This window comes from Oncorhynchus kisutch, linkage group LG18 (genome assembly GCF_002021735.2).
Source record: "Oncorhynchus kisutch isolate 150728-3 linkage group LG18, Okis_V2, whole genome shotgun sequence".
Lineage (NCBI taxonomy): Eukaryota > Metazoa > Chordata > Actinopteri > Salmoniformes > Salmonidae > Oncorhynchus > Oncorhynchus kisutch.
The window spans coordinates 50,169,874-50,197,215 of NC_034191.2; the positions used below are offsets into that span (position 1 = coordinate 50,169,874).

At 42.2% G+C, this 27,342-nt stretch overlaps 1 protein-coding gene across 1 annotated transcript in view; it reads left to right on the forward strand.

Moving 5' to 3' along the window:
• LOC109908777 (plexin domain-containing protein 2-like) overlaps positions 1-19,435 on the forward strand; it is a 171,908-nt gene extending 152,473 nt beyond the window's left edge. Inside the window, exons 12-14 of the mRNA XM_020507469.2 lie at positions 2,082-2,120; positions 16,872-17,035; positions 18,516-19,435. Coding sequence (XP_020363058.1) covers positions 2,082-2,120; positions 16,872-17,035; positions 18,516-18,635 — 323 coding nt within the window. The 3' untranslated portion in view covers positions 18,636-19,435. The remainder of the gene's footprint in view (positions 1-2,081; positions 2,121-16,871; positions 17,036-18,515) is intronic.
• The last annotated feature ends 7,907 nt before the right edge of the window (positions 19,436-27,342 follow it).

The following is a 27,342-nucleotide window of genomic DNA, read 5'->3' on the forward strand; positions in this document are numbered from 1 at the left end:
GTTCTGCCTGGAACCAAAAAGGGTTCTCCTATGGGGACAGCCAAATAACCCTTTTGGAACCCTTTTTTCGAAGAGTGTAGTAGTTTAATGTAGAGTGGTAAAAGCAGAATAATTCAGTGTGCTCTCTGACATGAAAAATAGTTTATATGTAAGGTGCTCTTTGGTTTTCCAGACTTGTGGAATTGATGAAACAATGAAGGCTAAACCTGTAGACAGACTACATGTTTTGTTATTGCAGAGTGGTGTTTAAAGGTGGTTGGAGTGGTGAGTTACAGTAGGGTTTCTGCCTGTGAGTTCTGGGTTCTAGATCCGGCTCCAGTCGGTGATGATCTCTAAAGCAGATGCCCAACGTTTTGGCTCTCAGTACCCCACAATACACAAACTCCAATGACATCCAGCTATACTTTTCACTGTTCTAAAGTAATCATTTTAGGATTTTGCCCTAGGATTCTGTATGGCTTTCCACTGCGAGGGCAGATTTTCATTTCATGGATCTGAGGGCAGGGTTTCGTTTCATTCTCCTAAACTCTGTCTTATGTTTATTGTTTCAGTCCTTGACCTTTACCCTCTTATGCTCTCCTTGGTAGATATAACTTCTCTCAGACAATGTTAAAGAGGCAATCTGGGATATGAAAAACAACAAAGCTCATGAGGCATCTATAAATGATATTCTTCAAAAATCAATTGCTATTTATCATTCATATAAACATCCCCAAATGGATGTACCAATCCCAGTTTGCCCCTTTTAAAGACTTTGGTGATATGAGCATAGATGCCTTGAATGCTGGAGAGAGGTGGAGAGGAGTGTGAGAGAGGTCCAGCTGAGAGACGAAAACAAACCCCAACGATACTGGAGGTCAGACACGCTGAGGAGCAGGGGTGTGAGCTGTGAACAGAGACTGTGTGTGTGTGTGTGTGTGTGTGTGTGTGTGTGTGTGTGTGTGTGTGTGTGTGTGTGTGTGTGTGTGTGTTAGCATGAAAAAGCCAGGAGGTCTGTCTGTCTGTGGTATGTGCTGTGAAGCTGACTCACAGAAAGAGCCTCACACTTCTTGACAAGCACAGAGGATCAGTTTTCTGATCCGCCCCAGTCTCCTCAGCTATAGAGGTCCAAGGTCAAGTCAGGCTGGATACTGGGAGGCAATGGTGGGGTGTGGGCAGCTCTCTTTTCCCTCTCCTGTTCCCTCCCACTGTTCATTCTTTAATACTGTATCCTGTATGAGTTCAGATACTGTGTGATGCGGCTTTGAGGAATCTTCACTGTCACAGTTTAATGTCATCCTATGATAATTGTTCAAATTCATGACACTGGCACAGGATTGGTTATCAAGTTTGATTTCCTACCTCGCTGTCATACACCTTATCTCATAGACCGTGGCATTTCTTAGACTAGGAAATTATTCTAGGAAATTGTTGCATGCATTAAACTATCTTTGATCTTGGAAATTGAAATACATTTACTTAGTTGAGACCCGTTTTGAGATGGTGCAATGGCACCCATAGCATTTTACCGGCTCATGTACAGTATGTGGTACATTTGCATAATGTGAATCCTATGGGGTGTGTAAATTCATATCACACCTCTCACAGTGAATTTAAATGTTTCATAGTTGCTTAAACCCAGACTGCTTCTTGCTCTTGCATTATGCATGGGAGAGCATTATATCCCCTCCAAACAGACATTGAGTAAATTCACTTTTCAAATGAAGATGATCTAGTAATGAAATATAAACTGGAAAATAAAAGTTACATTTGTCTGTAAACCTGTGTAATGACCGCTAATGAATATTTCTGAATATCTGATTCACATTCTTTACCAGTATTGAGGTTAATAGTGGTTGTTGTTGTCAGGCAGCTCTGAGCTGTGGGCATAGAGATCCTATAATTCATATAATAGACATAGGGATTCTGTACGTAATTCTCTGGCTGTGGGGATATTCACAAACCACAGACAAAACAGAGGTCATAATGTGTAATGGTGTCTCTCTCTCCCTCGACATCTCTCTCTCTCTCTCTCTCTCCCTCCCTCTCTCTCTCTCTCTCCCTCCATCCCTCTTCCTCTCTCCCTCTCTCTCTCTCTCCAGATGACACCAAGATTGCTCTGCATCTTAAAGACAATGGAGGTAAGCCTCTGTTTTCCCCATTGTATATATCCCTTTCCCTGTTCCTTTGACTGTTCCGTGGTTGTGTTTTTCTGTGTAGATGCATGTTGTGTGTTTATGTCTGCGGCTCTGTTTACATCCAAGGCTGCTGTCTGTGTATTTACCGCTGACAGATTGCTCTGCTTTCTGGGGAGGACAGGCCAAGGGAAGGAGCGGCTCATTGAAGCCGTGTTGAAGCACCTCATCCAGAGGCTGATTTGAAATGGCTAACTGTACCAAGTTTTGGGATTGGACTGATCAATCATGGTGTCTACACGTGTCCCCCAAATGGCAGCCCATTCCCTTCATAGTGCACTACTTTTGACCAGGGACCATAGTAGTCCACTACATAGGGAACAGGGTTCTATTTGGGATACAGACTTTGTGGGTGTTAGGGGGGGAGAGGGGTTCATAGTGGCCTTAGGAATGCTAGAGCTTCATAGTTGAAGGAACGCTATCTCAGAGGGTTGGTGAAACGCAGACTGAAGCTCAATGTGAATGTCAGCAAGTTCTTGAAACCACTACTCTCAGAACTGGTGCGTTTACCAAAATTAAAACATCATTAATTTGCCCTCGTTGCCTCCAAATTAAATAAATAGCACTGTGAAAAAAAACAATTTGGAGTGCGGACCCTTGACAAATTAACTCAATGTCATCAGGACTTTGAGGGGGATTCCAGTATGAGGGGTATTTCAGAAGAGGTGGGTGTGGTCAACAATCTCACACACATTTCCATTTCAACAGGATGTAGGTACTACCGGTATATGGTCGACTCTGCTACGCACACACCTCACCACAGCAGGGTATCTATTTAACAAAATGAACTGTTTAAATAACATTTTCTGCTGATTAGCTACACCCACTCTGTATGTGTGAGAGAGTGAGAGAGAGAGCAAGAGTGTTAGACTGACATTTGAATTCCAAAATTAGTCTCAACTCCATCACTTCGTGAGTAAACCACAGAAATTTTTAATTTCCTCCCAGAGAGGAATTGGAAATCTGTGTCTCTTATCGTCCTTACCCAAACATTGCCTATCTCACTCACTGGCTCGTGGCACAGCCTCTTCCCAGATGTCAGACAAGACGAAATCTCTGCGTGCCCATTTTCATTTGGGAGAAACCGGACCTGTTTCACGGGATGCGTCCCAAATCGCACCCTTTGCTCTGTGGCGTGCACTACTTTAGACCAGGGCTCATAGGCTCTGGTCAAATGTAGTGCACTATGCGGGGAATATGGTGCCGTTCGGGACCTAGTCACTGTGTGGGAAGCGTGCTGGGAAGGGATTTGGGCCTAAGGTGAAAGCCAAAAGGGATGGAGGGAATGAGCCAGTGTGATCACACTGAAACCACAGAGCCGAAGGTTGCTGCAGCCCAAACCACACCATGTCTTTAGGTGCACACTGCACGTGACCGATTACAACCACAAACCAGCCATGTGACTATAGAGAGAGGCTGTCTAAAGTAATGGTGGCTATGGCTTGGCTGGTGTTAATGCCGCAGACTCCAACACGCGTCTACTTCGAACAGCATAAGTTGGCAACTGGTCTACACAGCCTCTAGCTTTTCCCACTGTCATCCACTCTCACCGGCTGTTCAATAGCATTTGAAAATACTACACAGCAGACATACAGTGCGTCAAGCAATGTGAGCTGTGGATTTCGAATTTGATATCTGGTGCATCTTATCCGCTCCACTCTGCTTTGGGCTTGGACACACGTTCACATTCCAGTGGGATTTCTATCAGATCCAGCGGTGTGCGTGTCCTTTCACCTTGGGAAACACGGAGCACGGCAGGAAAACTCTAAGGCAATTAGCCTTGGCCCGAGTGATAATAAGAGGGACAATCGGGACACACCCTACGCGAGGACGACAGGCCACCCCTTATCCTCCGAGCGTGATGAGACAAAGTCATCTCTCCCTTTTGGGTTGCGTCTCCATAAGGCAACCCGTTCACTGTATCGTGCACTATTCTCCCTGGCCAAAAGCAGGGCCTTACAGTGAACCCGTTGCCATTTGGGAGACTATGTGTCGACAAGCTTCGCTAGCCACGTTAGCCAGGATGAGAGGATGGCTGTGGCCCCGTGACACTTGTGCTGTCAGTAACGTGGCCCTAAAAGCGCAGCGTGGTCTGGGTCCACGCGGTCATTCAGTTCATCTTCCCTGCCCAGGCTCTGTGTTTCGCTGTCTGAAGGCTCGGTAAGTACAGCAGGTTTATGTGCCGAGAGCGTTTATGAGGAGAATGCTGATTGGTTGATCATAGGGAGATGGTTCGAACTCCAGCCATGACCTCCGCAGTCCCAGTCCAATTCATGTGGCTGTGTCCTGATGTGACTTTGCTTCGTTATACTGCAGAATCCAATGTAACCTTAATTTCAATGTCTGCTTTGCAAATAGCACTCCTATATAGTGCACTACTTTTGACCAGAGCCCTATGGGGCTATAAATAGAACAAATAAGGTGTCACTTGGAACACGGCCCATACCTTTCAAAGCCATGCCTGCAGTGTTAACAATATCTAAAGTTCCATGCATAACAGTTGTATCTTTCATCAATGTTTATTATGAGTATTTCTGTAAATTGATGTGGCTCTCTGCAAAATCACCGGATGTTTTGGAAGCAAAACATTACTGAACGTAACGCGCCAATGTAAACTGAGATTTTTGGATATAAATATGAACTTATCGAACAAAACATACATGTATTGTGTAACACGAAGTTCTATGAGTGTCATCTGATGAAGTTCATCAAAGGTTAGTGATTAATTTTATCTCTATTTCTGCTTTTTGTGACTCCTCTCTTTGGCTGGAAAAATGGCTGTGTCTTTCTGTGACTAGGTGCAGACCTAACATAATCATTTGGTGTGCTTTCGTCGTAAAGCCTTTTTGAAATGGGATTAACAACAAGTTTATCTTTAAAATGGTGTAAACTACTTCTATGTTTGAGGAATTTTAATTATGAGATTTCTGTGGTTTTGAATTTAGCGCCCTGCATTTTAACTGGCTGTTGTCATATCGATCCCGTTAGCGGGATTCAAGCCATAAGAAGATAAACTTCTCCTTAATGCAACCGCTGTGTCCGATTTCAAAAAAGCTTTACCGAAAAAGCACGCCATGCAATAATCTGAGTACAGTGCTCAGACAACAAAACAAGCCATACAGATATCCGCCATGTTGTCGAGTCAACAAAGTCAGAAATAGCATTATAAATATTCACTTACCTTTGATGATCTTCATCAGAATGCCTTCCCAGGAATCCCAGTTCCACAATAAATGTTTGATTTGTTCAATAAAGTACATAATTTATGTCCAAATATTATAATATGTCCAAATAATTATTTTTCACACGGGCAAGTCCAGGTGAAAGTTCAGACGAAAAGTCATATTACAGTCTGGCGAGAAACATGTCAAACGAAGTTTAGAATCGATCTTTAGGATGTTTTAATCATTCATCTTCAATAATGTTCCAACCGGAGAATTCCAGAATTCTGTAGAAATGCAATGGAACGCAAGCCTGCTCTCACCTGAACACGCGTGATCAGCTCATGCCACTCTGGCAGACCTCTGACTCATTCAGCTCCCATTACCCCCTCCTTCACAGTAGAAGCATCAAACAAGGTTCTAAAGACTGTTGACATCTAGTGGAAGCCTTAGGAAGTGCAATATGACCCCATAGACACTGTATATTTGATAGGCAATGACTTGAAAAACTACAAACCTCAGATTTCCCACTTCCTGGTTGGATTTTTCTCAGGTTTTTGCCTGCCATATGAATTCTGTTATACTCAGACATCATTCAAACAGTTTTAGAAACTTCAGAGTGTTTTCTATCCAAATCTACTAATAATATGCATATATTCAATCATTCATCCAAGCTTCTCAATACTGCCTCCAGCCATAAGAAGGCATAGTCATCCACTTTCATGATCGAGACACTGTGACTATGTTTTCAGGCTATTGTTTTTGCCAGCTTTCAGCTGTGTGACCCAAAGTGAATAACGTGGATTCATTCACACCCCTGTCTCTGCAGCCAAATGGCTTAGATGTGCCTCTTGCTTACCCACACCCAAGGAAATCTCCCTCCACCCCTCCTACAGATGAGACCAGATTAACCTGTCAGTCAGATGAAACCTGGGTCTGTGTCCCAAAGAGCACCCTGCTCCCTATATAGTGCACTACTTTTTACCAGAGCCCTGTGAAATGCCCCTATGGGCCCTGGTCAAGCGTAGTGCACTATATAGGGTGCCATTTGGGACACAATGTGTTTTCCACAGCAGTAGACTGGTCTGTGAGGTTGTTATGGGGTTGTTGGTTAGCCACACTGGGCTGTTGATTTCTCTTCCCTTCTCACTCTGAGCACTGGGCAGGAGACCCCTGCAAACACTTCAGACCAACAGCCTAGCCTAGCCGCTACTGTGGAGCAGCTGCCTCCAACTGTGTGAGACTTGGCAGTTGGACTCTTACTTTTCTCCCAAACACAGACAAATTGCCTTCCAGGGAAAAAAAGTTAGAAAAGAAAGGGGCTTTCCAGCTCTAGTTTCACTGCTGGTGGTATTTATTGGGTGTCAGTTAAAATTTCTAGACAGTTTAGGTTTGATGACGTAGTTGAAAGAGGATTTTAGCTTGAGCCAAATGGGTCATACAACTCCTGCTAATGAGAAGGGGATGAATGCGAAATGAGTCAATGAGGGACTGATGAAGGATTTGTCTGATTCATTCAAACACAGTGGCTAAGAAATGTTGTAAGGAGAGATTTTGAGTAGTGCTGTGGTGGGGGTGAAATCGTTATGCTCTGAGACAAAGGGCTCACACAAACACTGAGTCTCAAGCTCTCTCTCATGCATACACGCACACTCACACGCACACACACTTATCCGTCCACACACGATAAATGTCCTAATCCTAGGAACATATACATTACACATATACATTGAGTACAGTTTCTGTTAATGTACAGTAGGCTACCTGCTTTTGTTTTGGTGTTCTATAAGGCTAGCATAGTCCTAAATAAATAGTGGGTTTGGATGGTCGGGGCAGTGGTGTTAACAGCACCATAAATCCCTGTACAATCACAATTGACCCATTTAACACCACATCCAAAGGGGTTCTTCGGCTGTCCCCAAAGGAGAACCCTTTTTGGTTCCGGGTAGAACCCTTTTTGGTTCCAGGTAGAACCCTGTTGAGATCCAGGTAGAACCTTCTGTGTAAAGGGTTCTACATGCATCTCAAAAGGGTTCTACCTGGAACCAAAAAGGCTTCTTCAAAGGGTTCTCCTACGGAGATAGCTGAATGACCCTTTCAGGTTTTAGATCGCCTTTCTACACTCTTAGAAAAAAAGGTGCTAGGTGAGTCATTTTGACCCATCATGAATTTAACATTGAAATATCTCTTCCATTTTTAGTCATGCACCCCCTCCCTCCTTGACTTTTCCTAAGGAAGTCTATTTAACATGTTAGAGTTGTTCAAATGTTGATATCACAAGCAGAATTTGTGTTATAAGAAGTTTTAAGAGGACATGTAAAAATACAGGTCACATACAGGTCACATACAGGTCACATACAGGTAAGACATTTGGATTTCCATTTATACCATTTATACAAAAAAATATATAAACGCAACATCTAAAGTGTTCGTTTCATGAGCTGAAATAAAAGATCCCAGAAATGTTCCATACGCACAACAATCTTATTCCTCTCAAATGTTGTACATTCATTTGTTTACATCCCTGTTAGTGAGCATTTCTCCTTTGCCAAGATAATCCATCCACCTGACAGGTGTTGTGAGGACATACGCTGGTGACGAGAAGCAAGTACAGGGAGTGGACATTTAATGAAACACGGACAGGAACAGAATACGGACAGCGTCTGGACAGGGGAAAACAAAATGACATTACTGCTAACACGGGGATGAAACAGAAGAAACAGACAGATATAGGGAAGGCAATCAAAACGTGAAGGAGTCCAAGTGAGTCCAATGAGCGCAGATGCACATAATGATGGTGACAGGTGTGCGTAATGAAGGGCAGCTTGAAGCCCTCGAGCGCCAGAGAAGAGAAGTGGGAGCAGGCGTGACAGTAGCCCCCCCCCCCCCCCCCTAGCACCTGGGCGAGCCTAATGGGCTGGCCAAGGCGCGGGAGCCCGATGAGCCGGCTGCGGCGTGGGAGCCTGAGGAGCTAGCTGAGGCACCCCCTGGTTCCTACGGCAGCGGCACCTGAGGCATGACGTGGGATGGGTGCCTGCCGAGCCAACCGAGGCAAGGAAACCTCTCGAGCCAGCAAAGGCGTGGAAGCCCGACGAGCCAGCTGAGGCACCCCCTGGTTCCTACGGCAGCGGCACCTGGACCAGACGTCCCCAACAAAACTAAAAACTAAAACCTCCCTGAAGCTTTGAATATGGGTATCAGCATTCTGTGAGGACAGACGGTGGAGACGAGAATCAAATCAAATCAAATCAAATGTATTTATATAGCCCTTCGTACATCAGCTGATATCTCAAAGTGCTGTACAGAAACCCAGCCTAAAACCCCAAACAGCAAGCAATGCAGGTGTAGAAGCACGGTGGCTAGGAAAAACTTCCTAGAAAGGCCAATACCTAGGAAGAAACCTAGAGAGGAACCAGGCTATGTGGGGTGGCCAGTCCTCTTCTGGCTGTGCCGGGTGGAGATTATAACAGAACATGGCCAAGATGTTCAAATGTTCATAAATGACCAGCATGGTCGAATAATAATAAGGCAGAACAATTGAAACTGGAGCAGCAGCACAGTCAGGTGGAAGTTGAAACTGGAGCAGCAGCATGGCCAGGTGGACTGAGGACAGCAAGGAGTCATCATGTCAGGTAGTCCTGGGGCATGGTCCTAGGGCTCAGGTCAGTTGAAACTGGAACAGCAGCATGGCCAGGTGGACTGGGGACAGCAAGGAGTCATCATGTCAGGTAGTCCTGGGGCATGGTCCTAGGGCTCAGGTCCTCCGAGAGAGAAAGAAAGAGAGGAGAGAATTAGAGAACGCACACTTAGATTCACACAGGACACCGAATAGGACAGGAGAAGTACTCCAGATATAACAAACTGACCCCAGCCCCCCAACACATAAACTACTGCAGCATAAATACTGGAGGCTGAGACAGGAGGGGTCAGGAGACACTGTGGCCCCATCCGAGGACACCCCCGGACAGGGCCAAATAGGAAGGATATAACCCCACCCACTTTGCCAAAGCACAGCCCCCACACCACTAGAGGGATATCTTCAACCACCAACTTACCATCCTGAGACAAGGCTGAGTATAGCCCACAAAGATCTCCGCCACGGCACAACCCAAGGGGGGGGCGCCAACCCAGACAGGATGACCACAACAGTGAATCAACCCACTCAGGTGACGCACCCCCTCCAGGGACGGCATGAGAGAGCCCCAGCAAGCCAGTGACTCAGCCCCTGTAATAGGGTTAGAGGCAGAGAATCCCAGTGGAAAGAGGGGAACCGGCCAGGCAGAGACAGCAAGGGCGGTTCGTTGCTCCAGAGCCTTTCCGTTCACCTTCCCACTCCTGGGCCAGACTACACTCAATCATATGACCCACTGAAGAGATGAGTCTTCAGTAAAGACTTAAAGGTTGAGACCGAGTTTGCGTCTCTGACATGGGTAGGCAGACCGTTCCATAAAAATGGAGCTCTATAGGAGAAAGCCCTGCCTCCAGCTGTTTGCTTAGAAATTCTAGGGACAATTAGGAGGCCTGCGTCTTGTGACCGTAGCGCACGTGTAGGTATGTACGGCAGGACCAAATCAGAGAGATAGGTAGGAGCAACCCATGTAATGCTTTGTAGGTTAGCAGTAAAACCTTGAAATCAGCCCTTGCTTTGACAGGAAGCCAGTGTAGAGAGGCTAGCACTGGAGTAATATTATCAAATTTTTTGGTTCTAGTCAGGATTCTAGCAGCCGTATTTAGCACTAACTGAAGTTTATTTAGTGCTTTATCCGGGTATCCGGAAAATAGAGCATTGCAGTAGTCTAACCTAGAAGTGACAAAAGCATGGATTAATTTTTCTGCATCATTTTTGGACAGAAAGTTTCTGATTTTTGCAATGTTACGTAGATGGAAAAAAGCTGTCCTCGAAATGGTCTTGATATGTTCTTCAAAAGAGAGATCAGGGTCCAGAGTAACGCCGAGGTCCTTCACAGTTTTATTTGAGACGACTGTACAACCATTAAGATTAATTGTCAGATTCAACAGAAGATCTCTTTGTTTCTTGGGACCTAGAACAAGCATCTCTGTTTTGTCCGAGTTTAATAGTAGAAAGTTTGCAGCCATCCACTTCCTTATGTCTGAAACACATGCTTCTAGCGAGGGCAATTTTGGGGCTTCACCATGTTTCATTGAAATGTACAGCTGTGTGTCATCCGCATAGCAGTGAAAGTTTACATTATGTTTTCGAATAACATCCCCAAGAGGTAAAATATATAGTGAAAACAATAGTGGTCCTAAAACGGAACCTTGAGGAACACCGAAATTTACAGTTGATTTGTCAGAGGACAAACCATTCACAGAGACAAACTGATATCTTTCCGACAGATAAGATCTAAACCAGGCCAGAACATGTCCGTGTAGACCAATTTGGGTTTCCAATCTCTCCAAAAGAATGTGGTGATCGATGGTATCAAAAGCAGCACTAAGGTCTAGGAGCACGAGGACAGATGCAGAGCCTCGGTCCGATGCCATTAAAATGTCATTTACCACCTTCACAAGTGCCGTCTCAGTGCTATGATGGGGAGAAGCAAGTACAGGGAGTGAACATTTAATGAAACACAGACAGAAACTGAATACGGACAGCGTCTGGACAGGGGAAACAAAACTACATTACTGCTAACACGGGGATGAAACAGAGGAAACAGACAGATATAGGGAAGGCAATCAAAATGTGAAGGAGTCCAAGTGAGTCCAATGAGCGCAGATACACATAATGATGGTGACAGGTGTGCGTAATGAAGGGCAGCCTGGCGCCCTCGAGCGCCAGAGAGGGGAATTCTTTATTTTATTTAACCTTTTATTTAACTAGGCAAGTCCAGTTAAGAACTAATTCTTATTTACAATGACGGCCTACCCTGGTCAAACCGGGACGACGCTGGGCCAATTGTGCACCGCTCTATGGGACTCCCAATCACGGTCGGATGTGATGCAGCATGGAAGCGGGAGCAGGCGTGACATATCAAGAAGCTGATTAAACAGTATGATCATTACACAGGTCCACCTTATGCCAGGGACAATAAAAGGCCACTCCAAAATGTGCAGTTTTGTCACACAACACAATGCCACAGATGTATCAAGTTTTGAGGGAGCGTGCAATTGGAATGCTGACTGCAGCTCTGTTGCCAGATAATTTTATGTAAATTTCTCTACCATAAGCCGCCTCCGTCGTTTTCGAGAACAGGCCTCACAGACCACGTGTGTCCACGCAAGCCTAGGACCTCCATATCCGACTTCTTCACCTGCGGGATCGTCTGAGGCCAGCCACCCTGACACCTAATGAAACTGTGGGTTTGCACAACTGAAGAATTTCTACATATACTGTCAGAAACCGTCTCAGAGAAGCTCCTCACCAGGATCTTGACCCTACTGCAGTTCGGTGTCGTATCTGACTTCAGTGGGCAAATGCTCACCTTCGATGGCCACTGGCACACTGGAGAAGTGTGCTCTTCACAGATGAATCCCGTCAAAGGCGCAATGTGGGTGAGCGGTTTGATGTCACACCAGATTCTGACTGGTTTTCTGATCCACGCCCCTACCTTTTAAAAAAAAAGGTATCTGTGACCAACATATGCATATCTTTATTCCCAGTCATGTGAAATCCATAGATTAGGGCCTATGACTGATTTCCTAATATATTAACTTTTAAATTTGTGTTCAGTGTAGTATCAGAAAGAGCGTATTCTGAGGATTGCCAAATAACTCTCAAAATTGAAGAGATTAGCTCTATTTCAAAATATAACTTTTTCCAAGACTTAATCCCACTCCATATTGTCAGGACTTCCGCCGAAGTTGGTCCCTCTCCTTGTTCGGGCGGTGTTCGGCGGTCGACGTCACCGACCTTCTAGCCGTCACTGATCCATTTATCATTTTCCATTGGTTTTGTCTTGTCTTCCATCGCACCTGGTTTCAATCCCATCAATTACATGTTGTGTATTTAACCCTCTGTTTCCCCTCATGTCTTTGTCGGTGATTGTTTGTTGTATGTTTTGTGCAGGTCATGTTCTGGTGTGCGACGGGTTTTGTACCCTTTTATATTATTTTTGTATACATTGGTTTTTGGAGGGTTTTTTGCATTTATTAAAGTGCTCCGTTTATACCAAGTTCACTCTCCTGTGCCTGACTTCCCTGCCACCAGCACGCACCCATTACACATATCCCTCAATGGAAATTATGTTATTTGCTGGCACTACCAGTTGCTTTGACTACATGACAAAAAAAAACACAAATACAGCAACACTGTGGACAATGTACTATCAGATAATTCAGAATGCAAATAAGATAGATTTTTTGTTGTTGTTGGTCTGTATATGACTAAGAGATACTCTTTTGCAATTACGTTGTCTTGATACCTGTAGCACTTTGTTTTCCTTTTGCTCTCAGCCCTAAACCTGGCACTTTATGGTCATTGCATGGTTGAATGTGATTACAGGTTACAGATCTTCTTTTGTTTACTCAACTTTCCGTGTGTTACCTGAACTTTTTTGTTGGCCCAGACATTGCTCCAACACAACACAACGTAGGCAAAAAAATGACTTGTCAACTAGAAAGGATTATTTTGGCATCTTACCTTAAAAAAGAAAGAAAAAAGGCTGTGGAACTGGTTACACACGCACACTTTCTCATGTTGGAGCGAAGTTTGGGCCAACTAAACATTTCAAATTCAGGTAACTTTTGGACCGAAACGCTGAGTAAACAAAAAAAAAGGCTGTGTAACCAGTTACTTAATAATAATTAGTTGAAACAACTAGATTTGTGGGTGATTTTCATTATTTTATTTTTTTACAGTGTATGCTAATAATCAATGATTGGCCACGCTTTAGCAAACAGGTGTGATTAGCACTCTGGACCTCCCTGTTTTCCTGTGCGATTATGGAGATCAATAATGCAGAGAGCCATGAGAGAAGGAAGCTGGCTGGGGCACTGATGAGTGGCTAGTCACTAATTAAACCAAGAAAGAGAACGGAAAAGAAAATAAGAAAAATACTGTAAAAATATCGAAACATATGATCTCAATCAATAAAAAGATCCAGGAAGGAATGTTGCCATAAATCTGTCGGAGATGAGAGATCAAAGCTGTGGCCATTTGTTTTGTAATCACTTCATTTGCTTACTCCTGCTATGATCGATGGGACAGCCGCTGCGACTCTTTCTCTCTCACACACACAGGAATTAGACAGAAGAATATAGAACAGGGTGTTCCAATGTACTTGTTCCATTGCCATGTGATGCTGTGACTGAGTGAACTGCTTGCCAATGATATCTTATTATCAGGTTAGTGGTAGTAGTAGTAGTAGTAGTTATTGTAGAGTCGTAGTTGTAGTAGTACTTAATTAAGTGATAATGCCTTCGAAGCCGGTGTTTGCAGGATATATTGGCATGTGTGTTCTTAGGCCCGAGTCTAAGTCAAACCATGTCAATATATCCTCCAAACACCGGCTTCGAGGGCATTACCACTTTTATACAATGGGTTACCAACATATTCAAATAAAAACTGAATTTGTATAAATTTATTCATATGATTTCATCCTTCCATGAGACATAGTCTCAACACAAATCTAGGGATTGCTACCTAAACTGGCTTGTCAGTCGTTCATTCTATCGGTTCGATGGCCAGAGACACAACACATTCGTTAAGTGTTTTTGTTCCAAATCTAGGAACGCGACCCAGTCGTTCGTTCTAAATGTTCCGTTGCCGTGGTGGCTGGCAACATTCTCATCCCTTGCTTGCTAGCTAGCCAACTTTGGCTAACACAGTCACGTCAAACAGTGCAGTCAAAATAACAGCAAAGGAGCTGCATTTGCGTTCGTTTAAGCTGTTTTCTAGTGAGTCATTGTGGACACATCCATAAAAATGAGCTAATGATGCGCGATTTCATCTGGCATAGAACATTTGCTCTCTCCCTGGGTAGGGCTTGAACAGTTTTGTAAAGAAGAATGGTCAAATATTGCCAAATCTAGGTGTGCAGAGTTGGTAGAGACCTATCATAACAGACTCATTGCTGTAATTGCTGCCAAAGGTGCTTCCACCAAGTATTAATTCAGGGGGTTGGAGACTTCTCCAATTATGATATTTCATTTTTGTATTTTTAATATAATTTTTCGAAATAAAAATGAATTATAAGCAGAGTATGGTGTGTAGATAAGTGGAAAATCCTTTAAATGGATGAAACTCTGAGGCACTGACACAACAAAACGTAATTGTACACATTAACATCATTAAGCTCAAAATGATGTTCTCGGAACATGAAGAAAACTTTCTATAAAAACCACAAGAAAACTAAACATTCAGATTATGTTCTAAGAATGTTATTTAAAAGCATATACAGTCCGTTCTCAGCGTCAACAAAACTCTCACTTTCCTCTATCTTGTTAAGTGTGTTCAGGTGTGTTGACCGCACTGAGTAATTGGCCACAGCTGTTCTTAATGAATGTTTGTTTCTTTTGAAAATGGGGTCTGTTTGAATAGACTAAAATAAACAGCATAAAAAAACATGACATGCTCGCTCCATCCTGGTGGCACAGTGGACTAATTCCATGGATAGAGAACCGAAGATCAGAGGTCTGAATTGATTGATCATAAGTCATTGATGCCGTGTCTCAATAAACAAGACATGTGTTTGCATGATTAATGCCTGAGGAAATCTATTTCCATGTGTCCCATCTGTGCTTAGAGTTATAAAAGTTGTGAAAGTTTTAAGGAAGTTATTTGAAAACTTCCAAATAATCTATCATTTCCATTCTCGGGAACATGAATAAAACCTCCCAGGAAAACTTAAGGAACCAGAGTAAAACGTTTTCAGAACCTCCCTGCAACCAAATAAGAAGCGTTCACTTCTGTTATCAGCACGTTTAAAAAACGTTTCGTTTTACCGGTCAGGAAACGTATGCCTTCGTTCCCACAACCAATGTGAAACCAAAATGCAGTACATTCTCACAACTTCCAAGGAACCAAATGTGCTAACTGCTCACTCTGCAGGCCTTAACGCTAAAATCAGTCTTGTTTTTCAAATACGTTTTGGAATACTGACTGTCCAAACAACAAGTGATACGTAACAAGTGATACGACAGCAGTCATTTGCTGACATGGTAACGACAGGTGTGTGCGCAGGGGTCTAGGCTGATTGGTGGTGCGTGTGCTTCCTATCACTCAGAAGTTATGTGGCAAGTTACAGTGACAGCAATGCCTGCCATGGGATGTTTTCTAGTTACTTTGAATGTTCAAAACATAGAGTAAGAACACCTTTAAAGCCTCAAAGGATAAGATTTTTAAAAAACGAGTGACCTAGCTAGCTAGTTGGCAGTTTAGATTTCAAGCACAGTCATTCACTAATTTGTTTGTAAACGATTAACAAGCTACTTAGCTACCACATGTTCTTGTCAAACTGTCAACAGAGTAGCTAGCAAGAAAAAATATATGCCAAATAACAGTCTAAAAACCACTTGAGGATAAAATAAACTATATTTGACCATTCAGAAACAAGTCGCATGGCCAGGAATCAGATTTGTGTCCGACTTCAAACCACCCAATAAGGTGGTTTGAAATGTGGCTTGAAATATCCGATTCCATGTGCTTTTTGTCAGTTCAGTCTGCAGGGAAAGAACAGATTCGAATCAGATATGCAAAACATTGGGATTTGAGTCACTTCAAACTGCCAATGTGAACAAGGCTTTAGTGATTCAGAACACATGAATTTACTGGTAGCCAATTAGGCCTGGCCTTCAAGATGACAGTGCACATTCCTTAAGGCTCTCTGTAGGACAGCCAATCATTATGGAGTCTCCTCTCCGTACACCCATCTTATCAAACTGGACTGTCATTACTGAAGAGTGCCTGATAACTTTCGATATCTCCATCCATAGATGCATCTCTCCTCCTATCCAACAACACCATGAGCTAACCTTGGTTTGGGATTATCTCTTGTGCCTCAGCTGTAGCACATTGCTCATGAATAGCTAAACAGGTTATGCCACAACAATGCTAATCTCCTTCCAGACACTCGCACGCACGCACGTGCACACGCACGCAGGCATTCAAGCGCAGTGTCGGCTAACGGCTGAGCCGGATCCGGAATGTTCCATTGTTTTCAGAAAGAAAGAGAATCTCATGTTAGTTGACGGTAAGGATTAAAGGATAATATTGAAGGTTTGTTTTGTTTTTGGGACAATAGGAAAACACAATTAACTTTTCTGGGGGGGTTGAACTTGAACCTGGCCCTTTTCGTTTCTTGCATGGTTAAATGGTTGAACGGTAATTGCCATCAGAGTAAGTATGATTAGACTGAGGCTGAACAAGGCCGTGCATCATGACATTTGGTCAACTTCATTTCTTGATCACAAGCGCCAGGCGTGTTTATTAAGACAGAAGCCCTAGTGACAACAGAAAAAACAGAGACCAGCAGCACCCACGAATGACGAGTGTCCCCTACTGTTCAATAGTAGAAATGCAGGGAAGGCCTGTGCTCAAGAGAGAGATTCTAAAGTGGGTTTTCCTGTGTTACTCTAGCGATGCCAAAGGAGAGTGCTGCGGAGAGGAAGGACACACACCCACTGCACACCGGCCTGATCCTGGGCATTCTCGTGGTCTTGCTCATCATGGCAGCCGCAGTCCTGGTCACTGTCTACATCTACCACCACCCTACATCAGCCGCAAGCCTCTTCTTCATCGAGGTGAGCCTGTACCACTATGTGGCTATCTCAACATTCGAACGGTGTGCTGTTCAATCCCTGTGTGCTCCCTTCTCCCTGAATCTCCTCTTCGCCTGTCTCTAATGGTGTCTCATATGTCTGTCCATAAAGCATGCAAAATATGAAAGAAGAGTGACTCTCCCCCCAAAAATGTAATTTAAGCTTATATACAAAGAGAGGTATTGCTTTGACTTGTCAACAGTCCATAAGTATCCACTGGGTTTAGAAGTCCCTTCGTCCTGGACTGTCTTTATTGGCTGTTCAGTTATGTCCCCTGAAGTACCTTAGAACAGCAAGCTGAGACCCATGCTAGCCTAAGGGTAGTACAGTATTACAACAACTTGTGAGGGAGTCTCTCTCTCTGTCTGTCTCTCTCTGCCTGTCAGGTTTGATTATGATGTGTGCTTTCCTAACCTACCCCAGCAGATACTTCCTTCCAAGGTCAGGCAATATGTCTGCCAACCACTAGACGCCCGTATGTCAGAGTGGAATAACAAACTACTTCCACTGTGTTTCTCTGTATGCATCCCTAATTACACCCTATTCCCTATTTAGTGCACTACTTTGTCGACGGGGCTCTGGTCAAAAATAGGGCACAATATAGGGAATAGGGTGTCATTTGGGACCAAAGCTCTGTCAGGCCCTCCCCAAAAAAAAGAAGTCATAATCTGGTCAGCGTTCATTACACTTTATCCCTGTTTCTCCAACTCATAAATATGCATGATTACTTTCACAGGGCGCAGGCAGTGAAACAAGGCTCCACATGGTTCTTTGATGATAAATGCCTACGAAAGCTTTGGCAATGAATTGGTTTTGGTTTCATTTGTACCGTTTGGAGGTCGTAATGAGACTGATTGATGTTTAAACATCGAGAAAAATAAATGACAAATGCGTAATCTTCAAGGTCATTATCGCACAACGAGCCAATCCCTCATCAAGGAACAATTTTCTCTGAGAGAATTCAAATGCTTCTCCCTCGGAGCTCTCATCACTCACTGAGTGGTTTAGTACATGGCATATATCAACGGCGAGAGCGTGTCAATTAATGTCATAACATTTACTCCCAATACATCTGTTTCAATCACGCATACCTAAGAGGTTATTAACTCTGGAAATGTCATATATTATATTTCGCTGTCTGTAATACAATGTGCTCACTTATTTCTACCGCTATACATCCATATGTAGCTCCGGGGGGAAGTTTTCCCTAGGTACAGATCTAGGATCAGCTTCCTCCTCCCTTAATCCTAACTTTAACCATTAGTGGGGGAAATGCTAAACTAACCCAGGATCAGCGTTTAGGGGAAACAAGAAGAATGTGATAGCTACAGAGAGAGCTCAGCTGAAATAGGGTGTAGCACAGTGACCTAAACCTGGGCACAGGTCAGTGGCATTGCAGACCTTTGGCCTTTGACCCTAGTCTGTCACCTCAATGACCTCTAATCCCTCTCCCCTTCTCCAGAGACGTCCCAGCAGGTGGCCGGCCATGAAGTTCCGTCGAGGGTCGGGTCACCCGGCCTACGCGGAGGTGGAGCCCGTGGGCCAGGAGAAGGAGGGCTTTATTGAGTCTGAGCAGTGCTAAGGGGCATGCACTGCTCCCCCCCAATGCGACTGATTGACGCTGGTCTCTTGTTTTGTCGATTCAAACGCTCACTGTCAATGTTGTGAAATGAGATGAGAAAATCGTGGCGGTGTCACTTTGAAATCCCCATGCTTTTTTTCTGGTGGTCTGAGAGTAAGGCCTTGTGTTTGGTGGACTACCACGGTGAACCTTCAAACCTGGCTTGTTCAACAGAGAGCTGATCTGAGAGCTGCTGAGGGAGGGTCACTGCCAGAGGGACTGTGCTGTGGGAAAACCTTAAACTGATCTCAAGTCAGTTCTTCAGTCCAAGCCCAAAGTCTTCGAACACTTCACACTCACGGTGGTGAACGTGACTGACTTCTTGGGGACCGAGTGAACGTAACGGTGTCATTGAGTGGGTTGTACAGTGTGACTGCCCTACACTGGTGGTGTGTGATGTGAGGGGGGAGTAGTAGGAAGAATTATACAGTATATTTTTCAGAAAGAATACCGAGTATGTGAACAGAGATCTTGACTTTAAATGTTGGTGAGGCTATATAGGCCTTTATATATCCTTTGAGGTTTTGCTAATTTACTGTTCCATGTTGACGTTTCTTCTGTTGCTTTTTTAACTGGGGTTTTATTATTCCTAATCAGTGAGGGGATTTTGTCTGTCTTTCCGCTACCATAATAAGGCTTCTTTACCGTAGCTTTTTACTTCATAGCGTGGTTCAATAGTGTGATATGCTCCTGCTTACTGCCCCTCATCCCACCCAGGAGTAGCAGGCTTTTGTTGGTATCTCTTTTTTTACATAAAGTTTGTTTCATTTTTTAAAACTTTTTTTATTTTTTTTTACATTGATTTCAGTACTGCCATGCCATTCTTTCCCTGACTGGAGTTTGCTCAACATTCTTTCCCTGACTGGAGTTTGCTCAACATTCTTTCCCTGACTGGAGTTTGCTCAACATTCTTTCCCTGACTGGAGTTTGCTCAACATTCTTTCCCTGGCTGGAGTTTGCTCAACATTCTTTCCCTGACTGGAGTTTGCTCAACATTCTTTCCCTGACTGGAGTTTGCTCAACATTCTTTCCCTGACTGGAGTTTGCTCAACATTCTTTGCACAAAGTTTTTCATGCACATACATCTTTATTTCATTTGGTACAATTGCAAAATTGCGAGACAGGCGCTTTTGTGAGTGTGTGTGGTTGTGTGTATGCATGGTCTAAACGTGTGTGTGTGTGTGTGTGTGTGTGTGGTTTTTGTGTGATTGGATATCAACCTGCTTGTAGGTGGGTCAGTTTGAGCTGGGTCTGTGTAATTGATGCTGAGTGGTTGACCAGAGGTACTTTTACATCATTTTATTTGGGCTTTAGGACCAAACATCCATCGGAACGGGATGGTGAACAGCACAACATTTATTTTAAAACAGTGTAGAGGTAGAAGATTGCTGTAGATGGCTAAGATGCTAGGTAACTGTCGTTTGACTTGGAATGAAATTAGTTTTTAATCCCACATCTGAGCTAGGGCATCGCAGCTAATTGCTGTATGACGTGTTTGAGGTACATTTCATTTTTGCTGTTCTCCAAATAGCATTTTGTACTTTTTAAATTGTGTAGAAATGCATTAAATAAGCTTAAAAATTTATGAAAATTGCTTGGAATCACCCTCTCCCCGTCACTTTGCCATACCCTATGTTTGCCATACCTTAGAGTGGCGGAGAGGTCTAAATCACTACAGACCCTAGTTCGATCCCAGGCTATATCACAACCATTCATGATAGGGAGGTCCCATAGGGTGGCGAACAATTTGCCCAGCGCCGTCCGGGTTAGGGGAGGGTTTGCCCGGGCTAGGCCGTCATTGTAAATAAGAATTTGTTCTTAACGCACTTGCCTAGTTAAATAAAAAAAATGTAAAAAGCTGAAATTATGACCCTGGTTTGACCTGCTGCTGAATCGGATCTTGTACAGGACTGGAGAATATGTCTTACTGTTCTATGGAGTGAGAAATCTGCCAAAATGTTAAACGAATGTAACATTAGAATCGTAAATCACTTTGGGGAGATTTTTTGGCAGATATCTAACCCCATACTGTTCCAGCTCTTGTTCTATATTAATGTCTAGTCCATGTCATTTAACCCTAGCATAGCATAGTGCCTTCACAAAGCATTCACACGCCTTGACTTTTTCCACATTTTGTTGTGTTTCAGCCTAAATTTAAAATGCATTAAATTGAGATTTTGTGTCACTGCCCTACACACAATACCCCATAATGTCAAAGTTGGAAATATGTTTTTCTAAATGTAATTACAAATGAATTAAAAATGAAAAGCTGAAATGTTTTGAGTCGATAAGTATTCAACCCCTTTTGTTATGGCAAGCCTAAATAAGTTCAGGAGTAAAAATGTGCTTAACAAGTCAAATAACAAGTTGCATGGACTCACACTTTGTGCAATAATAGTATTTAATGACTACCTCATCTCTGTACCCCACACATACAATCTGTAAGGTCCTTCAATCGAGCAGTGAATTTCAAACACAGATTCAACCCCAGAGACCATAGAAGTTTTCCAATACCTCGCAAAAAAGGTCACCTATTGGTAGATGAAAAAAATAAAATAATGTTGATTATCCCTTTGAAGTTATTAATTACACTTCGGATGGTGAATCAATACACTAGTCACTACAAAGATACAGGTGTCTTTCCTAATTCAGATGCCGGAGAGGAAGGAAACCACTCAGGGATTTCACCATGAGGCCAGTGGTGATTTTAAAACAGTTAGAGTGATAGGAGAAAACTGAGGATGGATCAACAACATTGTAGTTTCTCCACAATACTAACCTAAATGACAGAGTGAAAAGAAGGAAGCCTGTACACAATACAAATATTCCAAAATATAAAAATAAAGCACTAAAGTAAAACTGCAAAAAATGTGGCAAATAAATAAACTTCATGTCTGTCCTGACTACAAAGCATTATGTTTGGGACAAATCCAACACATCACTGAGTACCACTCTCATATTTTCAAGCATGGTGGTGGCTGCATCATGTTATGAGTATGCTTGTCATCGACAAGGACTAGGGAGTTTTTTTTAGGATAAAAATAAATGAAATAGAGCTAAGCACAGGCTGAATCCTAAAGGAAAACCTGGTTCTGTCTGCTATCAAACAGACACTGGAAGACAAATTCACCTTTCAGCAGGACAATAACCCAAAACAAAAGGCCAAATATACTCTGGAGTTGCTTACCAAGACGTAATTGAATGATCCTGAGTGGCTTAGTTATAGTTTTGTCTTAAATCGGATTGAACATCTATGGCAAGACTTGAAAATGACTGTCTAGCATTGATAAACAGCAAACTTGACAAAGCTTGAAGAGTAATGCACAGAAATGGTACAATCCAGCTGTAATCACTGCCAAAAGGTGATTCTAACATGTATTGACTCAGGGGTGTGAAGTATATAGAGTACCAGTCAAAAGTTTGGACACACCTATTCATTCAAGGGTTTATTTTTTATTTTACTATTTTCTACATAGTAGGATAATAGTGAATACCTAAAACTATGAAATAACACATATGGAATCATGTAGTAACCAAAAAAGTGTTAAACAAATCAAAATATATTTTATATTTGAGATTCTTCAAAGTAGCCACTCTTTGCCTTGATGAAAGCTTTGCACACTATTGGCATTCTCTCAACCAGCTTCATGAGGTAGTCACATGGAATGCTTTTCAACAGTCTCACATGCTGAGCACTTGTTGGCCACTTTTCCTTCACTCTGCAGTCCAACATACACACTATACACACATATGCACATAGATTTAGTACTGTAGACATGTGGTAGTGGTGGAGTAGGGGTCTGAAGGCACACAGTGTGTTGTGAAATCTGTGAATGTATTGTAATGTTTTTAAAATGGTATAAACTGCCTTAATTTTGCTGGAACCCAGGAAGAGTAGCTGCTGCCTTGGCATTGCAGACCAACACATCCTAAACCATCTTAATTGGGTTGAGTTCGGATGATTGTGGAGGCCAGGCCATCTGAAGCAGCACTCCACCACTCTCCTTCTTGGTCAAATAGCCCTTACACAGCCTGGAGGTGTGCTTTGGGTCATTGTCCTATTGAAAAACAAATGATAGTCCCACTAACACAAACCAGATGGGATGCTGTATTGCTGCAGAATGCTGTGGTAGCCATGCTGGTTAAGATTACCTTGAATTCTAAATAAATCACTGACAGTGTCACCAGCAAAGCACCCCCACACCATAACACAAACTCCTCCATGCTTCACGGTGGGAACCACACATGCGGAGATCATCCGTTCACCTACTCTGCGTCTCACAAAGATACGCTGGTTGGAACCACAAATCTCAAATTTGGATAGATTTCCACCGGTCTAATGTCCTTTGCTCGTGTTTCTTGGCCCAAGCAACTCTCTTCTTCTTATTGGTGTCCTTTAGTAGTGGTTTCCTTGCAGCAATTCGACCATGAAGGCCTGATTCACACAATCTCCTCTAAACAGTTGATGTTGAGTTGAGTAAATGTTACTTGAACTCTGTGAAGCATTTATTTGGGCTGTAATCTGAGGTGTAGTTAATTGCAGATTTCTGAGGCTGATAACTCTAATGAACTTATCCTCTGCAGCAGAGGTAACTCTGGTACTTCCTTTCCTGTGGCGGTCCTCATGAGAGCCAGTTTCATCATAGCGCTTGATGGTTTTTGTGACTGCACTTTCAAAGTTCTTGAAACTTTCCAGATTGACTGACCTTCATGTCTTAAAGTAATGATGGACTGTTGTTTATCTTTGCTTATTTGAGCTGTTCTTGTCATAATATGGACTTGGTCTTTTACCAAATAGAGAATGCCAAGAGTGTGCAAAGCTGTCATCAAGGCAAAGGGTGGCTACTTTGAAGAATGTCAAATGTAAAATATATTTTGAATTGTTTAACACTTTTTTGATTACTACATGATTCCATATGTGTTATTTCATAGTGTTGATGTCTTCACTATTATACAATGTAGAAAATAGTAAGAATAAATAAAAACCCTGAAATTAGTAGGTGTGTCCAAACTTTTGACTGGTACTGTATGTAAATGTGATATTTAAATAAATTTGCTAAAGTTTCTTAAACATGTTTTTACATTATGGGGCATTTCATTATGGGGTATGTGTGTAGCTGCGTGTGAGAGAAAAACATTATTTAATGCATTTTGAATTTAGGCTGTAACTACAAAATGTGGAATAATTCAAGGGATATGGATACTTTCTGAAGGCCCTGTATAAACAGGGGCTTAAACCTTTGTAGATTGCCTCAAAACATGTACAGATTCAGGTTATGAATGAAAAATCTTGCATATTACATGTTAGATTGTTACTATTTTGGATTTCTTTTTGAGTGGCCGCTCTCTTTTTTTATTCAAATGTGAAATAATGAATCAATCATTACATATCTGCTGTTGCTGATCGATATATACAGGACAAGGCTTTCACGCATTGATCAAATCAAACAAAAACATTTTTTTTGTTGCTTCATACTTATGATTTACAGTACCAGTCAAAAGTTTGGACACACGTACTCATTCAAGAGGTTTTTGTTATTTTTTACTATTTTCTACATTGTGGAAGAATAGTGAAAACATCAGAACTATGAAATAACACATATGGAATCATGTAGTAACCAAAAGAGTTTCAAACTAATCAAAATACAGTTGAAGTCGGAAGTTTACATAGAGTTAGGTTTGAGTCATTAAAACCTCTTAAGGATTAGCCCCTTTTTTTTTCAATTTTCACCTAAAATGACAAATCTAACTGCCTGTAGCTCAGAACCTGAAGCATGGATATGCATATTCTTGGTTCCATTTGAAAACAAACACTTGGAAGTTTATGGAAATGTGAAAGGAATGTAGTAGAATATAACACAATAGATCTTGTAAAAGACAATACAAAAGAAAAAACTAACCGTTCTTTTGTATTTTTTTGTACCATCATCTTTGAAATGCACGAGAAAGACCATAATGTATTATTCCAGCCCCGGTGCAATTTAGATTTTGGCCAGTAGATGGCATCAGTGTATGTGAAAAGTTTGACTGATCCAATGAACCATTGCCTTTCTGTTCAAAATGTTGTATCAGGACTGCCCAAATGGGACTAATTTGTTTATTAATAACTTTTCATGTTCAAAATTGTGCACTCTCCTCAAACAATAGAAAGGTTTTTTTTCACTGTAACAGCTACTGTAAATTGGACAGTGCAGTTAGATGAACAAGAATTTAAGCTTTCTGACAATATCAGATATGTCTATGTCCTGGGTCATTTTCTTGTTACTTTCAACCTCATGCAATCGCATTAGCCTAGGTTAGCTCAACCGTCCCATGGAAGGGACACCGATCCCAAGAAAGTTAATTAACACTCATTTTTCAACCACTCCACAAATGTCATGTTAATTAACAAACTAGGGTTTTGGCAAGTTGGTTAGGACATCTACTTTGTGCATGACAAGTAATTTTTCCAACAATTGTTTACAGACAGATTATTTCACTCATAATTCACTGTATCACCATTCCAGTGGGTCAGAAGTTTACATACACTAAGTTGACTGTGCCTTTAAACAGCTTGGACAATTCTAGAAAATGATGCCATGGCTTTAGAAGCTTCTGATAGGCTAATTGACATCATCTGAGTCAATTGGAGGTGTACCTGTGGATGTATTTCATGGCCTACCTTCAAACTTAGTGCCTCTTTGCTTGACATCATGGGAAAATAAAAAGAAATCAGCCAAGACCTCAGAAAAAAAATTGTACACATTGCTCCCAAGTCTGGTTCATCCTTGGGAGCAATGCTACCAAATACTAATTGAGTGTATGTAAACTTCGGATCCACTGGGAATATGATGAAAGAAATAAAAGCTGAAATAAATCATTCTCTCTACTATTATTTTGACATTTCACATTCATTAAATAAAGTGGTGATCCTAACTGACCTAAGACTGGGAATTTTTACTAGGATTAAATGTAAGGAATTGTGAAAAACTGAGTTTTAATGTATTTGGCTAAGGTGTATGTAAACTTCCAACTTCAACTTTATACTTTATATTTTAGATTCTTCAAAGTGGCCACCCTTTGCCTTCATGAAAGCTTTGTACACTCTTGGCCTTCTTTCAACCAGCTTCATGAGGAATGCTTTTCCATCAGTCTTGAAGGAGTTCCCACATATGCTGAGCACTTGTTGGCTGCTTTTCCTTCACTGCAGTCCAACTCATCCTAAACCATCTCAACTGGGTTGAGGTTGGGTGTTGTGGAGGCCAGGTCATCTGATGCAGCACTCCATCACTCTCCTTGGTCAAATAGCCCTTACATAGCCCAGAGGTGTGTTTTATTTCTGGTCATTGTCCTGTTGAAAAACAAATGATAGTCCCACTAAGTGCAAACCAGGTGGGATGCCGTATCGCTGCAGAATGCTGTGGTAGCCATGCTGGTTAAGTGTGCTATGAATTCTAAATAAATCACTGACAGTGCCACCAGCAAAGCATCCCCACACCATCACACCTCCTCCTCCATGCTTCACGGTGGGAACCACACATGCGGAGATCATCTGTTCACCTACTCTGCGTCTCACTAAGACACGGCGGTTGGAACTAAAAATCGCAAATTTGGACTCATCAGACCAAAGGACAGATTTCCACCGGTCTAATGTCCATTGCTCATGTTTCTTGGCCCAAGCAAGTCTCTTCTTCTTATTGGTGTCCTTTAGTAGTGGTTTCTTTGCAGCAAATCGACCATAAAGGCCTGATTCACTCAGTCTCCCCTGAACAGTTGATGTTGAGATGTGTCTGCTACTTGAACTCTGTGAAGCATTTATTTGGGCTGCAATCTGAGGTGCAGTTAACTCTAATGAATGTATCCTTTGCAACAGAGGTAACTCTGGGTCTTCCTTTCCTGTGCCGGTCCTCATGAGAGCCAGTTTCATCATAGCGCTGGATGGTTTTTGCGACTGCACTTGAAGAAACTTTCAAAGTTCTTGAAATGTTCTAGATTGACTTTTTTTTTTTTTTTACCAAATAGAACTATCTTCTGTATGCCACCCCTACCTTGTCACAACACAATTGGCTCAAACGCATTAAGAAGGAAATAAATTCCACAAATGAACTTTTAACAAGGCACATCTGTTAATTGAAATGCATTCCAGGTGACTACCTCATTAAGCTGGCTGAGAGATTGCCAAGAGTGTGCAAAGCTGTAATCAAGGCAGTGTGGCTATTTGGAAGATTCTCAAATATATTTGGATTTGTTTAACACTTTTTTGGTTACTACATGATTCCATATGTGTAATTTCATAGTTTTGATGCCTTCACTATTATTCTACAATGTAGAAAATAGTACAAATAAAGAAAAATCCTGGAAGGAGTAGGTGTGTCCAAACCTTTGACTGGTACTGTATATACTATACCAAGACCAACCGAACAAACTAAATGAAATGTATTTCAACATAAATTGTGGATTGATCTGAGAAAAATGCCTTGGGTTACAATAGTAAACACTGTACTATTTACAATTACAAAGAAGTGGATTCTACAGAAAATTATCCCAATGTGCAATATAACATTCATCTAGTTTCATTATGCATTTCTAATTTTCAAAGGTTTAGTGATATCATAGATGGAATTATTTAGGGTTACGTCATCTATTTTGAATGAATTATTTTGCACTGAGACCAAAGACCCATCACAAT